This window comes from Protopterus annectens, chromosome 1.part1 (assembly GCF_019279795.1).
Source record: "Protopterus annectens isolate FY-2018-M chromosome 1.part1, PAN1.0, whole genome shotgun sequence".
NCBI classification, from domain to species: Eukaryota; Metazoa; Chordata; order Ceratodontiformes; family Protopteridae; genus Protopterus; species Protopterus annectens.
This window is the reverse complement of record NC_056726.1, coordinates 1206263303-1206279978: the sequence shown is the minus strand read 5'-3', so window position 1 is coordinate 1206279978 and position 16676 is coordinate 1206263303. Positions and strand designations below refer to the sequence as shown.

General features: G+C 40.5%; 1 protein-coding gene across 4 annotated transcripts in view; it reads right to left on the bottom strand.

Moving 5' to 3' along the window:
- The window catches only part of LOC122809252 (myosin-10-like), a 3714157-nt gene that overhangs the window by 1582576 nt on the left and 2114905 nt on the right, over positions 1-16676 (bottom strand). For 2 of the 4 annotated variants that reach the window (XM_044080584.1, XM_044080595.1), the window contains exon 17: positions 937-1005. The exons of the other annotated variants lie outside the window; for them this stretch is intronic. In XM_044080584.1, coding sequence (XP_043936519.1) covers positions 937-1005 — 69 coding nt within the window. The remainder of the gene's footprint in view (positions 1-936; positions 1006-16676) is intronic. 4 annotated transcript variants of the gene reach the window in all.

The window sequence follows — 16676 nt, the reverse complement described above, 5'->3', positions numbered from 1 at the left end:
GGCACAGAAGATTTGACAAGGCAGAGCAGACAGGTGCAATGCGGGAGGATAGAAAGAGTCAGATAAGTCAGTTTTCCGAAACAGCTCTGCCTATCAGCGAATAATCCAGTACCTGAGTAACATGCAATATATCTCAGTTTCTCCATGGAGATGCTGTTATAGCCATTCAATGGTATAACAGACTAAGATTTATTATTTTTAACTTTTTGATGTATAACTGCCATGCTGGAAAACAGCACCAGCTAGCAATTATGCAGAATAAAGGAGGAGAAGTGCATGTAATGTTCGATTTTACATGCTTTTTCAATATGGACTGAATACTGTAAACCAAATCAGATATGCTCCTAGCAATTCATATAACCTCACACAGTGTGCAAAAATCACACAACACACAGAGTACACTTGCTTTCCTCATCATTTAATGTACACACCACATAGGCACATTTAAGTATAAAATCAACATTCAAATGCCCATGGATTTCAAAGAAATGTGCCCGAAATATTTAATACACACCCTGAAGTGACTCCAGTGACTTAAGAAAAAAAATGTTAAGTAAGTTTTCTAGAGATAAGATAGTGAAAACGTGACTGTGTATTAACAGCGAGCCGATGCATATTGACATTACATCTTTCTATCAGTGCAGCAGCTATTTTATAAAAAAAATGCACCCACCACCACCACCACCAAGCAGGCATGAATGATCTTGCAACAAGTGTAGTGGTCACCACATTGAGAATCCATTTCCAGCACTGTGTTAAGTTACTGTGAGTTCTAGACTGACTAGTCAGTGCTTCCAGCAGAATGAATGGGGTAAGGTGTCATGCAGAGGTATGGAGGCAGAGAAAAGGAACAAGTATCACAAGTAAGGCACAAATAAATGGCATTAACAGCAGTAAAATGCTCAAATCACTACTCTTGACAGTGCAGTAACATACTTTCACCTGAGGGCTGTTCCAGAACGGCGTAGGTGTCATAGAAATAAACCCTCTGAATATTCTGTATTTCTGCAGACATAGGGGAGGAAGAAGTTGAGAGACAAACGGCAGGTAAGAGGATGAAACAGAAAAGGTCAGTAAAAATAAAAAATAAAAAGCAAAGGTCCAATTAAAGGAAGGAAGGCCATGAATCAGCCAGAGAAAGACAGAGATGGAGAAATGATACAAAGAGGTTTAATGCAGAAAAAAATGAGAGACATGGAAGAAAAGAACATGTAAAAAAAGAAAATAAGTGGTTATGTTGCGAAGAAAAGTCATATAGTAGCAAATAAATGAAAAAACAATGGTCATAAATATAGCGACATAATGATTTGGGTATACAAAGGATTTTAAAAAATGTGAAGAATGGGTGCGGATTGATGCAAAGTATTTTTGGTGTCAAAAATATACTCAGGCAAAAAATGAATAGTAGAGGCATGTCAGAACACAAAACAGTAGAGAAACAAAAATGCAAAACAGAGTAGAATAATCAGGTGGTTATGCATGAGAAAGAATTAAGGAAAACAGGAGATAAAAGATAAGAGGAAAAACAGCAAACAAAAGTTAGTCACACATACAGGCAAACATTTATAAACAGGAATTTCAATTTCTGTCCATTAACACACTCTACATCACTGCCAAGTCAAATCAGAAAAGATATGTTCAGCTTTCAGTACTGTTTATCCATACTTTTTTGTAGCTTTCAATGCTGTCTGTTATGTTTCTGGGTGAGGTGGGGGTGGGGTGGTGGTGAATCAATTATCACATTTTCACAGGAAATGAACAAAAAAGCAAGTTACTGTCAACGCTATGCAGTACAGTACTGTGTTTGGGGGGAAGGTGTGGGGATTATTTCAACAGCAAATGAATGAACTTGTGCAACACATGGAAACAATAGTTATGTAACAACCTCCTAAATGGCAATCTTCTGAGGGGAAATTCAGGATTATACCACTGTATGCTACAGACAAACGGAACTACAATCCAATGCAACTTTTCAGTTATACATGGGAGCCAGCTGCATCAGCATTACTTCTAACACACTTAGTATAAAGATACAAGTGGCCAAATTGCAGTCGGCCTTCTGGTGCAAAGGAAGTGTTCAACTGATGAAGCTGGTAACCCAGGTTTGAGGCTGGTTGCAGATGGTAGAGGTGAGCAGCAAAGGCTGTATCTATGTTTCTAGACTGATGAGAAGAGATGATAATCCCTTGCCACAGGCATGTTTTCAGTCCAAAAACAGAAGCAACCTCTACATTAGACAGGTACACCTGGAAGGCAGGTCCTGGAAGGGAAATGTGGCATGGTGAGAATAATTGGTCACACTGTGTCCAATACATGCAAACATTACCACATACCAGGTTGGTGGAGAAAAGGTATTAAAAACTCTTGGGCTGCCTGCTGTAAGAAAAGCATAATTTCTCTTAAATGCTGAATGTGGCTATACGTCAGAGGCAGGGAGAGCAAACTCATCCTAGCCATGTCTTTCATTTATCCCATAGAGACAATATATACCTACGTACTGTAACAAGAAGGCTGTGGTAGAAGAGAAAGTAAATCTGCTGAAATCAACATGTGCATATACCACCACTTCTGTCTCCTTTTGTGATTCCTCAGCTGTCATATCACCTAATAATTCCTAAGCAGATGATGCATTAGCCACAACTTCACAAAAAATCTTTGTAGAAAACCAGTACACAATCTGAAGGCAAGGTCCAAACTGTAATGGTTGCTGAAATAATTACTTGCTCTCCAGGTAACTACATCAAAAAAGTCATCAAATGCTACTCTTGTCAAGAAAGTTGAGGCGGTCACCAATCCCATCACAAGGTAGGCAGTAAGCATTGACCTGACCAAGCAATTCCTTGTCATGTTTTTTTTTTTTTTTTTTTTTAGCAAAGTATGACACAATAGGTGAGCTACGTCTAGAAAATATTTCTCCAACCTGTATCTGAATGTAAAAAGAAAACAAAGAAAAAAAATCAGAAATGTGTGCATACCCTTTGTGTGTGAGCAAAAGTTATGTACTTACCATGAAGCTAGATCTTGATGACCTTTGTCTATCCTCTTCAACAGGTAGGACTGAATGAAGCTGTAGTCTCCAAGGCACACAAAGTTCTCACACTTTAGTTCCTTGCCTTCTCCCATAATGGTCTACATTCCCCTACCTTCTCCAGATTTCTAAAAGTAACTCTAGACTTCACAAGTGAATTTTTCAACAAAAACGGATATGAATCCAAAACAGAAATATGCACAAGACCTCTTTCTTAACAAGCATGGAATGAGAATGAAGGTAGGTATATTGAAGAGAATGGACAAAAATTATTTTTGAATCTAGGTTGATCTTGTCCATCCTCTTCAACAGGTAGGGCAAAGCCGTCAGCTTAACTTCGCAGGTGGTTTCCTCCAAGAAAAGTTTCGAGAATGGTGGCCCCAAAAAAGCACTTTGCCTCAAATCAACATCAAACTTGTACTGCCTAGCAAATGTATGCAAAGAAGACAAGGCAGCAGCTGCACACATCTCATTTACTGGAACTTTCATGAAAAAAGCTTTAGACAAGGTAAAGGCTCTTGCTGAAGGAGCATTACATAGTTTAGGAAAAACCAACCCCTATTTCTGATGGTAAAGCTTTATGCAATCTTTCAACCATTTCATCAGAGTAACCTTTGACACTTTTCTCCCCAGTTTATTTTCAGTATACCCCAGCTGCATGTGAGCATCCAAAAATGCAAGCACATAACTACCCCTTTGTTAACACAACACGAATACCGACAGATATAGGGTCTGGTTGCTGTTTATTTCTGTTGCCACTTTAGACACAAAAATGGGGATCATCTGTAATACTATGCTATCTTTGTGAAAAACTAAATACATCTAAACAATGCAGCAGGACTGCAGCTCTGAGACTGTCATTGTGGAAGTAAAAGCCACTACAACTGTTTTCCATGACAAACATTTTAACTGTGCAGGGGATGCTGTTTGAAAAAAGGTAGTGTTAGTTTCTGCAGCATGAAATTCCAAGTTCCAAGGAGGAACCAGATCTCAGAGCAGTGGTCTGAATGGAAAACCTCCAGGCAAGAATGCTTTGCAAAATTTAAAGAAGACACCAAATTAACGTGAAAGCTTCTGTGGCAGTTCAACATGGTTGCTAGTTGTACCTTGATAAAAGAGGAACTAATATTAGAGTCAAAAATACTTGTCAAATAATCTACAATTGCTAAAACAGGAGCCAAAAAATATCCATGCATTTGTCGTCAACCCACTTGGCATCTCTAGCCCACTTGCTTTGTCCATTCTTGTATTACGTTTTTTGAGTGGATGTTGGAATTTGGACAATCCTCAGATGGAAATCATGGTCTCTGGACATCACTGGAACTGGAGTTACCAAGCAGTTCAACTCAGTGAGATTTGCTGGATTGCTGGCTCAGTGTTCTGAAATAAAGAGATATACTGACTTTTCCATGTAACAAGGCCAAGGCAGAGAGAACCAAACCTGCTGTGTCAGAAATGGTGTTATGACAATCATCTTCGGTCTGAGGATGAACATGGGAATTAGGAGAAATAGGGAAAGGGCATACTAGAGACCCAGGGGCCAAATTTGCAAGACAGCATCTCTGATTTGCTGCCCTGGAGGGGATATAAGGGAAAAACAGTGGGTGGATTTGTAGTCGGTCAGGGAGGTTGCAGTAATGCTCTTTAATTGTCCAGTTTGTGGACCACTTGTGCAGTATAAGCAAGCACCAGATGAGCCTATCTACTACTGTAATGGATGTGAATGGCTACAAGAAAATGGATGGCTAACATGGCCTGACATCAAACTCTCATGGCTTTCCAGTATAAGGGGATGCGTTTTTCTTCCCCCTGCTACAGATCTACAGCCAATCTGGATTGCTCTCACATCCCATGGGACAGTCCTGAAAGGCTAGCAAGGTGAGGAGGACTACTCCCAATTCCAGCACATTGATGTACAGGCTGACCTCTCAGGTGTACTACACCCCTTGGATCATCATGCCTTGACAATTTTCCCACCATAACTATGCATCCACCATTTTAAGTTATCCTTGCAGGCTGCAAGACACCCTTGTGTGAAATGTTAACTCTTCTCAGAATTGCGTTCACTGAGTGCTGAGCATCCACTGACAGTCTCATCTTCAATCTGTTATAAGGAACCATACTAACGGATACTACCATTAAGCCTAGTATCAACAAGCAACTAAAATCTCCTACTGTCTGCAAGATAAAGATGCCAGCCTTCTGAAAGACAAGAACCCAGTCATGGGGTAATACTGCCTGGCAAAGGATCATGTCTAAGATGAGCCCAATGAACTGAAGATGTTGCAGTGGCTACAGCTATAACTTTTAAAGGCTGACTGACTGGAAGCTATGAAGTAGATCTCTTGTCAAATTAAGTGTTGCCTTGACATAGAGGAATGGAGCCATGACTGCAGCCCAAGGGACTGGAGTTTGATTAATGGCCTCAGCACTGGAACAGCCAGGTAAGGAGGGAAATGAGTGAAAGGGTGTGACCCACTCACCTTTTCCACAGACAGACATACCAGCAGTTCAGACACCCACTGAGCACATGGGGTGGTGAAACTTCTCTGGTGGAGATGGCTGAAGCCACCACCCATGTGTGAGGATGAGAGTGCAGGGATATTTGCTGGTGTGCAACATTAAGGAAGTGAAGAGAGGGGGTGTGGTCAGCATATTTTTCTATGAATTTTGCTGTGAAAAGAGGAATTAAAGTTGCAAAGGTATACTGAAACAGTCATTACAATGAGGAGGCAGGGTGCACTCATCATCAGTTCCAGGTTTTTCTGCTGGACTGAGCAGAAATGAATAAGGACCATATGTTCTTGTGTGAAAAACAGCTCAAACTCCAAACTACACCCTCCCAGAAGTCCCTGTCATTTAAGACACCCACATCCTCAAATTCCAGGTAAAGGACGTAGCTGCAGCTAAGTGGGTCTAGAATGCAGGCAGTCATCAGGGTAGTTCTGTTGGTAACCTAGTCTGTGTCCTACTTTCAGGAATGTACTCCCTATCTGTAAAGGAGCTATGAGGTAATGAGCTAATTCTGTCCTGTTTGTTCAAGTGCCATTCACTAGCTTGGTCTCTGAACCACACTAGGCAGAGCTTGAGTCTCAATCCAAAAGCAAAATGTCCATAAACAGGACACTCAGCATGTTCTACTGCAGGAAGGAAAGGCCCACAATGAGTGAACAAGGAACTATCCACCTTTTTAAAGACTAATGAAAAGGGATCAGCATCAAAACATCTGTAAGGGTATGCCTACTCTGTAGCCACTGACCCTTAACCAATGCAAAACACACACATCCTCAGGCATGCAAAGAGAACCATTAACATCATGGCTGCTATAAGGTGAAACTGCCAATAGATTACCAAAGGCTAGATTATCTGTTGTGTCCTCCACCAGACTGCAAAAGCTCTGATTTTCTGAGGTCCTCCCCATGCGTAAGAATGACAGATACTGAAATGTGTCCAGCTATGTCCCAGTGAAGGCAACCCTTTGAGCTGGGACTACGAAGACTTTTTCCAGTTTAAGGAAATCACCAAGGTCTCAACAAGGAGTGGGCCTAAGTGACAGATGCTAATATGGTGACCATCAACCAGGCTACCAACAGCCATAGTTCACAGATGTTTGCTAGGCATGTGGTCCACAAGAACACTTAGAAGCCTAACTCAGTTTCCCAATTACCCCAGAAGAGTGATTAAGTGACTTGCTCAGGGTCACAAAGAAAATGGGAGGCTGAGGGAACCAGACTTTCACAGCTTTAATACTCTACACTAAGTACCAGACAATAGAATAAAATGTACCCAAAAAACTGCACATTTTTGACAGGTGACAAGAAACCACAGCACACTGAGAAAAACTATACATACACACAGGAAAACATGCAATCTCAACATCAGTGAATGGAAAGCAGACTTCAACCCAAGACCCCAAAACTATGAACAAATAGTCTATCACTAAGCTACTGTGCTGCCTTTCATATTCTCCAACAGGGAGCTATAGGGAGGGTGGTTCACTACTTCTGTCCATTTCAGAAATAAGAGCATCTGGATTCTCAGGGCATTTAAGGTAAGGTAAACCTTTCCCTAATCTTAACTTCATATGGAGTAGCCTGAGATCAAGTAGCATACAAAGCAACCAGTGTGCACATACAAGTTTCTCTAGTACAGGGACTGAGGACCTAGAATCAAGAAAAGCACATAATGGATGTGACAGTCATGAGGGGCCCTACTTTGGCCTAGAAGTGTCATCAGCCCATGCTCTCTAAAGGTACTCCATTGCACCAGTAATGGCAGCTTACACAAGATGTCAAACAGCTGATGCCTACTTAATATAGCGAGTGACGCCATAGGGCTGAATGATCCAGGAGGAACTCTCTTGTGCTCCAGTCAAAAGAGTTAAGAATGATGGCAGGTGGGGGTGCCTGGGAAGAGGATACCTTAGTAATGAGTGCAATCAGAAAGCCAGTGATGTGATATGAGAGACCACTCTATATTAGCAGACCACGTGCAGGTACTCTCCAAATGCTGTAGCATGGGTGAAGCAGTGCACATATTCTGGAAGCTCCCCTAAGGTGATTACTGTGGGCCATCCCTTACATTTAATTTTTCATTGAGTAAGATGAGCAACCTTGACCCTTCACTAGTCAAGGAAGCTTTTGACTTATGAAGACAGCAAAGACACCATTTAGGAAGAATAGCAGGAATATAGCCACTTACTTCCTCATGCTGTTTTACCACTGGCCTGTCACTGTGCAACAGCCCATGCAGCTGGTCCCTGTTTTGGGCACCCTCCGCAGGTGCCATCATGAGAGGGAGAGGAGGATCATTTTTAAAATCATCTTTATTAAATTATGCATGAATTGAAAATTAAACAAACCACTGCAAAATTTTTCATTGTTATTTTTATACAGTGTGTGTGTGTGTGTGTGTGTACGAGTGAGTGTGAGTGTAAGTATGTTTCTCTTTAACAATTTTCATTCATGCTAACTCTGACGATGTGAGGTAGTGCCAGCTGTACTGGAGGAGTAGGGCACTGTATGTGTAACATATGCCAGCATAGCTAGTTGGAGTTTTGTAAAGAATTATATGTTATTTGAATATCAAACTGATTTGTACAGATGCTTATGTTAAAAATGTATTTGTAAAGTTGCTTGTGTTAAAAATGTATCTACAGTGGGTCCTGCTGGATAGAAAAGAAATACACATGTATGTCAGACTGTATTGTTGTAACTGAAGAAATGTACATATTTTAACAGAGGTTACTGGAAGGGAATGGGTTAAGCTCAGCCCAGCTAACCTTAAGAAAAACAGCATGAAATTCAATGACTGGGTTAAGGCCATAAAGATTTTATCTCACAAGTCCGAATGCAGCCAGAGAAGCAATGTCTGTGAAAAGCCTGGGCTGGGATCCTGCTCTATTGTCCGTAGTGATGAACTAATTGCTACCCTTGGGGTGCCAGATAATGGCTTGTTACTTTCTGCAAAAAAGGTGGAAGTGTTGGAATTACTTTACAGTTTCCAGATGCTGTAATAAACCTTAGTTAAAGTTCTATGTGTGTACTGTGACACAACTGCCAGATCTAGTTAGAGGGTAGTGTGGGTTCTGTCCGTGAGCCAGTTGGCAACCCATCTTGTGACATAGGGGTTTATGTTTAGGCTGGTGAGCTTGTCTATAACACCAAAATGGGGAATGGTGTTGAAGGCCTTTGCGAGGTCTAGGTAGGCTGCGTGTACCACCGTTCCCTTGTCTATAGCCTTGGTAACTGTCTCAAAGAAGTCCACCAGGTTTAGGAGGCATGATCAGCCCCTAACAAAGCCAAACTGGGTAGGGTCCAGTGTTTGGAAGTTCCCAATGTCTCTGTTAATGAGTTCCATGATGATGCGCTCCAAAGCCTTGCAGACCAAGCTAGTCAGGCTTATAGGGTGATAGTTCCCGGGGTCTGTTGTGGTTCCACCTTTGTGGAGCGGAATAACCGTTGCTGTGGTCCACTCTATGGGTACATAGCCTATGGAGAGGCTGAGTTTGAACAGTGTGTTTAGGTGACGGGTTAGTTCATCTTTGAGCTCATGTAGGATGCAGCCTGAGACACCATCCGGTTTCAATGATGCTGTGTTTTTGGCTTTGGAGAGGGCTGTTTTAACCTGAGTGTCTGTGATTTCAGGGGCTCTACAGTCTTCTGGTACTGTTATGGGCCCTTTTGGGGGTGAGAGGGGGGTGCCAGGATGTTGGCGATATTGGTTGGTTCAGTGTATTTTGTGCCATTCTGCACTAACTCCGAGCAGATCTGAGCATTGCCACTTAGATTCCTGACATAGCTAAAGAATGCCTTGTGGTTATCTTTGGAGTCTTTGGCAATTTTTATTTCGAAGCTCGCCTTGGATGACTTTATGAGGGATCGTAGTTTCTTGCTGATACTGATCAGGGATGTCTCTCCCTTCTTGGGATTTTACTCTTTTCTGTACTAGTTTCCTCCTTCTATTGTATAGTTTGTTTATGGCAGGAGTCCACCAGACTGGTTTCCTTTTCTTGGAGGAGTGAGTCTTGGTTTTGCTTGGGATAGCACGATCCATGCATTCTTGTAGGTGCCCGTAGAATGCATTAGTAAAGGATTTTGCAGCTTGGACAGCGTTATCCTTTAGCATGGGGGCTTTGAAACTTTCCACCTCTGTCTTAAGTAACGTGAATTTTGCTTTTGAAAAGTTTTTCACGGTGGTTTCCTTGTTCGGGGGTGGGGGCAAAATGTAGATATCCAAAGTGATTTGTTTATGGTTAGATCTAACCAGCGAGGGGTTGACCTCCGGTGTGGAACACCGGTCGCCCATGTTGGTGATGACCATGTCCAATATGTTGTCACCTCTGGTGGGAGTGTTGACCAGTTGATCCAGGGCATTTGAGTTTATAAATTCTAGGAAATGTTGGGCAAGGGAGTTAGTACTTGAGTAGTTCTCCCAGTTAATGTCTGGGTAATTGAAATCACCTGATATTAGGGTGTTTGGTAGGACCTTTATGTTTCCCAGTGTTTCCAGAAACGTGGAATGGGGGTCCTGGGACATGGTGGGTGATCTGTAGCAACAATCTGAATTGCAGTTTTGCCAGTTGTTAGATGCATGTGGATGATCTCTGAAGCACTCTGCTGCGCCACTAACCTGCAGGTGTGGGTATCCTTGATGAATATGGATACGCCCCTGCCCTTTGTATTTCGGTCCAGGTTCTGTGGCCGAAATGTATGGTATGAGTTGTAGCCTGGTAGTGCTGGGGTGCGCTCTGGAGCCTTAAACCAGGTTTCTGTTACTGCACATATATCGATTTTCTCCATACTGAGGACAGCCTTGAGTGCATGCATTTTGAGGTTTAGACTTCTGGCATTGAGTAGCATTACCCTCAGTTTTTTGTTACTTGTACTATTTACGGTGGTGGGTTTGTCTTTTGAGCCTTACCTAAAAAAGGCACTATGAGGGTGGCAAGAGCCTTGGCCAGTATTTGAAAGCCTAAGGGTGACAGGTGCAAGCCATTTCTAGCGAAGCAGCATGGCTTGTAGAGCATGTCATCCCAGGCGGACAGACACTGGATCCCCTATGAATGACACCAGAAACTTAGCCAACTGTTGAAATTGATAATTTTTTCATTACACCGTGGTATTATTCTTGGTGAGGGCAGGATGCTACTCAGGGTCAGGGTCATACCGGCCTGGGCTATGTGATCAGAGAGCTCTTCCATGTCTCTTTTCATGTAGTCCAGAGAGGTACGGCTCATTTCATTCACACCAACATGTACAATGTCAGAGTCATATTTGTACTTGTTCTGGAGTGACCTGAGTGCTTGTGTTATGTGTCGGATCCTGGCACCCGACAGGCAGCTATCAGTAAACTTCTCCTTATTCAGCCTAGTGAGTGGGATGTCAGTGTGCCTAATGAGTCACCTATTACTATTATGTTGGGTATGTTATTTTGCCTTAAGGGCTGTGATTGCGTGGCACACTGGTTTTGTGAAGTATGTGTTTCATGGTTTGTGTTTGGGATGGAGGTTGCTTGGATGTCTGCTTTGGAGGTCTCTGTTGCTTTTGTAGATTTTTATTTAGAGCCTCTGTAACAAGCAAGAGAAAGAACAAACTTCGGAAAACGGTGAAGAGAGTACCAGGCAGTCAAACGAGTCACCGGAGCCTTAACGCACTTTTATTGCAAGAATAAACAAACAGCGTTTTCGCTACCACAACAAAGTAGCTTCATCAGAGGCAAAAAACACAGTAAAAAAGGCGCCAAACAGATTTTATAGTATAGGCACCTTCAATCAATTCAGCTGTAACAAGGGAAAAAAACATCACTTCCTATATGTTTAAAGCAACACTCACTTTTTCTGAGATATAGCAGTAAAACATTTTAAACAAGACAACAAGTGTACATGATAATGTATAATAAACTATGTTTCAAACAGATTAAAAACAATTCTATAATAAAATAAGTTTATAAAAACATAGAAATAAAATAAGTTGGCATACTCTGACAATTCATATATACTGTCAACTTTTTTAACGTAAGAAAGATCTATATTTTAAAACAGGGGCAATATTACAGCTCTCATTTAATCCTGGAATATTAAAGGCATCCAGCTTGAGTTGCCATTCCAGTTCTATAATCTCTAATAAAAGAGAGGTAGGCCCGCCCCTGATAGATCTATGCATACAATCAATACCCATAAAAACAAAATTATGGCCAGAATTGGATTCTACATGTTTTGCAAGGGCATTTTCACTTTTGTTATTCCTAATGGCATAACTGTGTTGATATATGCGCTCCCTGAATTTTCTGTCAGTTTTTCCGACATAAAATGCCGGACAGCAAACACAGAAAGCCACATATATAATAGATTTAGTTTCACAGTTAATTTTACTGTTAATCTCATATTTTTTATGCCTTATACTAAAAGAATTCCCTGTCTTTCACGTGACACCAATTACATGTACCACAACTAAAACAACCTTTAATTCTCTGGAGCCTTTGGCTAGATTGGTTTCTTTGCAATAATTCCTTAATGTTATTGCCTCTTCTGTATGTAAACCTCGGTTTGACCCCTAGCTTCTCCACCAAAAAAGAATTATTGGTAATGAAATACCAATTCTTGTCAATAATTTCCGAAATTTGTTTAGAATTCAAATTGAAAGTCGTTGAAAAGGATAAACAATACTCGCAATTAGACTTGTCAGACCTAGCAACCGTACAAGGCCCTGTAGACATATACTCACTGGTGTTACCAATATTCTCAAGCGGGGTGATTATTTTGTCATCAATTAATGGTCTAAAAACACCACTTAACCTTTTGTTTGTAACCTCTACAACTAACTCTTCAATTATGAGTGGGGGGTAACCCCGATTAGTGAAAAACTCAGTTAATAAAACACATTCACTTTCAAAATCTTTAAAATCACTACACATTCTAACAGCCCTGACTAACTGTCCCTTAATAATAGCTCTTTTCAACTTGAAAGGGTGGGTGCTTGTGTAGTGTAAAAATGAGTTGACATACGTCTCCTTACGGAAAATAGACGATACAAACCTAGAATTACTTGGATCCTTTTTGAGTTTAACATCCAAGTAATCTATCTCATTAGCCTCAAATTTAGAAGTAAATTTGAGAAATGGGGTTGTTTGATTGAAATAGTCAACAAGCATTTGTGCCTCAACTTCATCACCCTTAAAGAGAATGAAGATATCATCCAAAAACCTGGTGTAGTAACCGATTCTCTCCTTCCAAATTGGGTGCTTGAGAACAAACTCTTTCTCCCAATATGCCATAAACATATTGGCCACGATGGCACCACAAGGAGAGCCCATCGCTACACCACGCTCTTGGATATAATATTCCTTCCCAAAAATGAAAAAATTAGAGGACAATACTATGTCCAATAACTCTGTAATATTATTGATCTCATCCCTGGGAGCTATAAATTCCATCAAAAGGAGTTCCAACCATTCAATAGCCTCTTGGTGTGGTATTGAGGTGTATAAGTCGACTACGTCGACTGTTAAAAAATTATAGGAACTATCAAATACAGTATTGTTAATACTAGTAAGAAAGCTCCAGGAATCTTTGCAAATGCTTGGGACCAATTTCAAATACTTAGACAATAAAAAATCAATGTATTTTGCAGATGGATAAGAGATAGAAGACCTCCCATCAACCAAGGCCCTCATAGGTGGATCCACAAGGTTTTTATGTACCTTGGGTATGCCAAACATCACAGGCGTTCTAGGCTGGGAAATGTTAATGTATTCATAGGTGTCAAGGTCTATTCTCCCTTCTATGAATAAGTCCCTATAATATCCCTTAATCCTGTTGATGCTGGTATTCATTTCATTGAGGGAAGAAGTGTTGTAGGCAGGGGTGAACAAAACTAGCGCCATTTTATCGTTATAAAGGCTGTTCTCAAAGACTACCAACCCCCCTCCTTTGTCGGGTTTCATAACCCTGACAGAAAACTCCTTTAGTTGATTGAGGGCCTGTAATTGTTCTCTGGTGATATTAAACTTATTTCTCATCCCACCTTGAACTTTTTCAAGGTGTCTAATATCCAATTCGCAAGCATTTTCAAAAATGCGTAACCCCACATGCAGAGGTGGATTGAAAGTACTTGGCATTTTTAGGGCAGAGGTCCCCTCTACTGCAGAATTATTAAACAATAATTTCAGGTTTAACTTACGCACATAGCATTTAAGGTCAATTAAGACCTTAACTACATCAAGACGTTTAGAGGGAACAAAATGATTGCCAAGTGCAAGTAATTCAACTAGTTCAGGTTCTAAAACTAATGTGGAAAAATTGTAAATAGTGAAATCACCCTTAACATTCTTTAAAATGTGAGGAACATTTGAAACAGGTGTAAAGAAGAGAGAATAGACCTTGACACCTATGAATACATTAACATTTCCCAGCCTAGAACGCCTGTGATGTTTGGCATACCCAAGGTACATAAAAACCTTGTGGATCCACCTATGAGGGCCTTGGTTGATGGGAGGTCTTCTATCTCTTATCCATCTGCAAAATACATGGATTTTTTATTGTCTAAGTATTTGAAATTGGTCCCAAGCATTTGCAAAGATTCCTGGAGCTTTCTTACTAGTATTAACAATACTGTATTTGATAGTTCCTATAATTTTTTAACAGTCGACGTAGTCGACTTATACACCTCAATACCACACCAGGAGGCTATTGAATGGTTGGAACTCCTTTTGATGGAATTTAAAGCTCCCAGGGATGAGATCAATAATATTACAGAGTTATTGGACATAGTATTGTCCTCTAATTTTTTCATTTTTGGGAAGGAATATTATATCCAAGAGCGTGGTGTAGCGATGGGCTCTCCTTGTGGTGCCATCGTGGCCAATATGTTTATGGCATATTGGGAGAAAGAGTTTGTTCTCAAGCACCCAATTTGGAAGGAGAGAATCGGTTACTACACCAGGTTTTTGGATGATATCTTCATTCTCTTTAAGGGTGATGAAGTTGAGGCACAAATGCTTGTTGACTATTTCAATCAAACAACCCCATTTCTCAAATTTACTTCTAAATTTGAGGCTAATGAGATAGATTACTTGGATGTTAAACTCAAAAAGGATCCAAGTAATTCTAGGTTTGTATCGTCTATTTTCCGTAAGGAGACGTATGTCAACTCATTTTTACACTACACAAGCGCCCACCCTTTCAAGTTGAAAAGAGCTATTATTAAGGGACAGTTAGTCAGGGCTGTTAGAATGTGTAGTGATTTTAAAGATTTTGAAAGTGAATGTGTTTTATTAACTGAGTTTTTCACTAATCGGGGTTACCCCCCACTCATAATTGAAGAGTTAGTTGTAGAGGTTACAAACAAAAGGTTAAGCGGTGTTTTTAGACCATTAATTGATGACAAAATAATCAACCCGCTTGAGAATATTGGTAACACCAGTGAGTATATGTCTACAGGGCCTTGTACGGTTGCTAGGTCTGACAAGTCTAATTGCGAGTATTGTTTGTCCTTTTCAACGACTTTCAATTTGAATTCTAAACAAATTTCGGAAATTATTGACAAGAATTGGTATTTCATTACCAATAATTCTTTTTTGGTGGAGAAGCTAGGGGTCAAACCGAGGTTTACATACAGAAGAGGCAATAACATTAAGGAATTATTGCAAAGAAACCAATCTAGCCAAAGGCTCCAGAGAATTAAAGGTTGTTTTAGTTGTGGTACATGTAATTGGTGTCACGTGGTGCTAGGAATTCTTTTAGTATAAGGCATAAAAAATATGAGATTAACAGTAAAATTAACTGTGAAACTAAATCTATTATATATGTGGCTTTCTGTGTTTGCTGTCCGGCATTTTATGTCGGAAAAACTGACAGAAAATTCAGGGAGCGCATATATCAACACAGTTATGCCATTAGGAATAACAAAAGTGAAAATGCCCTTGCAAAACATAGATCTATCAGGGGCGGGCCTACCTCTCTTTTATTAGAGATTATAGAACTGGAATGGCAACTCAAGCTGGATGCCTTTAATATTCCAGGATTAAATGAGAGCTGTAATATTGCCCCTGTTTTAAAATATAGATCTTTCTTACGTTAAAAAAGTTGACAGTATATATGAATTGTCAGAGTATGCCAACTTATTTTATTTCTATGTTTTTATAAACTTATTTTATTATAGAATTGTTTTTAATCTGTTTGAAACATAGTTTATTATACATTATCATGTACACTTGTTGTCTTGTTTAAAATGTTTTACTGCTATATCTCAGAAAAAGTGAGTGTTGCTTTAAACATATAGGAAGTGATGTTTTTTTCCCTTGTTACAGCTGAATTGATTGAAGGTGCCTATACTATAAAATCTGTTTGGCGCCTTTTTTACTGTGTTTTTTGCCTCTGATGAAGCTACTTTGTTGTGGTAGCGAAAACGCTGTTTGTTTATTCTTGCAATAAAAGTGCGTTAAGGCTCCGGTGACTCGTTTGACTGCCTGGTACTCTCTTCACCGTTTTCCGTATTTAGAGCCTCTGAGTATGTTTTCGTGTATTTATGTATGTTTTTTGCCGGTGCTGGTTTGATGGGTCTATGTGAGACTGGTGGTGTGGTGCAAGTATTTCCCTTCTCCTCTTGACTGTCTGATCCAGTCTTGGGTTGAGAGAGCTTAGCCTCCAGTTTGGCTGTATAACTGCATCTCTTGCATGTATTAGTGTTTGGTGGTAGGAGGAGAGGGTTGTCTGTGTACATGAGGCAGTTGTAACATTGCCTCAAAATGCCCAAATTCATCAGTTGGACTCGAGAGTCCTCCTGAAACTGCCCTTTGGACATGCCTGGATAGGTACAGTGAACTGTTTTACTGAATGGCTGGTATGGTCGAACAGAGAGCCTCGTCCTTCTGTACAGTACAGGGGGGTCTAGTGCTAGGCTTTATAAGTGCTTGCTATGAGTTTTGAGCAAGTGCCGGGCTGAGAAATGAATGGCTTGAGTGCTTAAGTTGAAAGTTTGTCTAGTTCCAAGGGAAAAATTGAAGAGGAGACTGTGTAGCCGGTAATAGTTATACCCTAGCTAACCGGCTCTGCCCGGCATGCAAAACCGGGCAAATGCGGTTTTTATAGCAGGGAAATGAAAAGAGACAGAAATTAACCTGAAATGGCCAATAAACTACTAATTTCTGA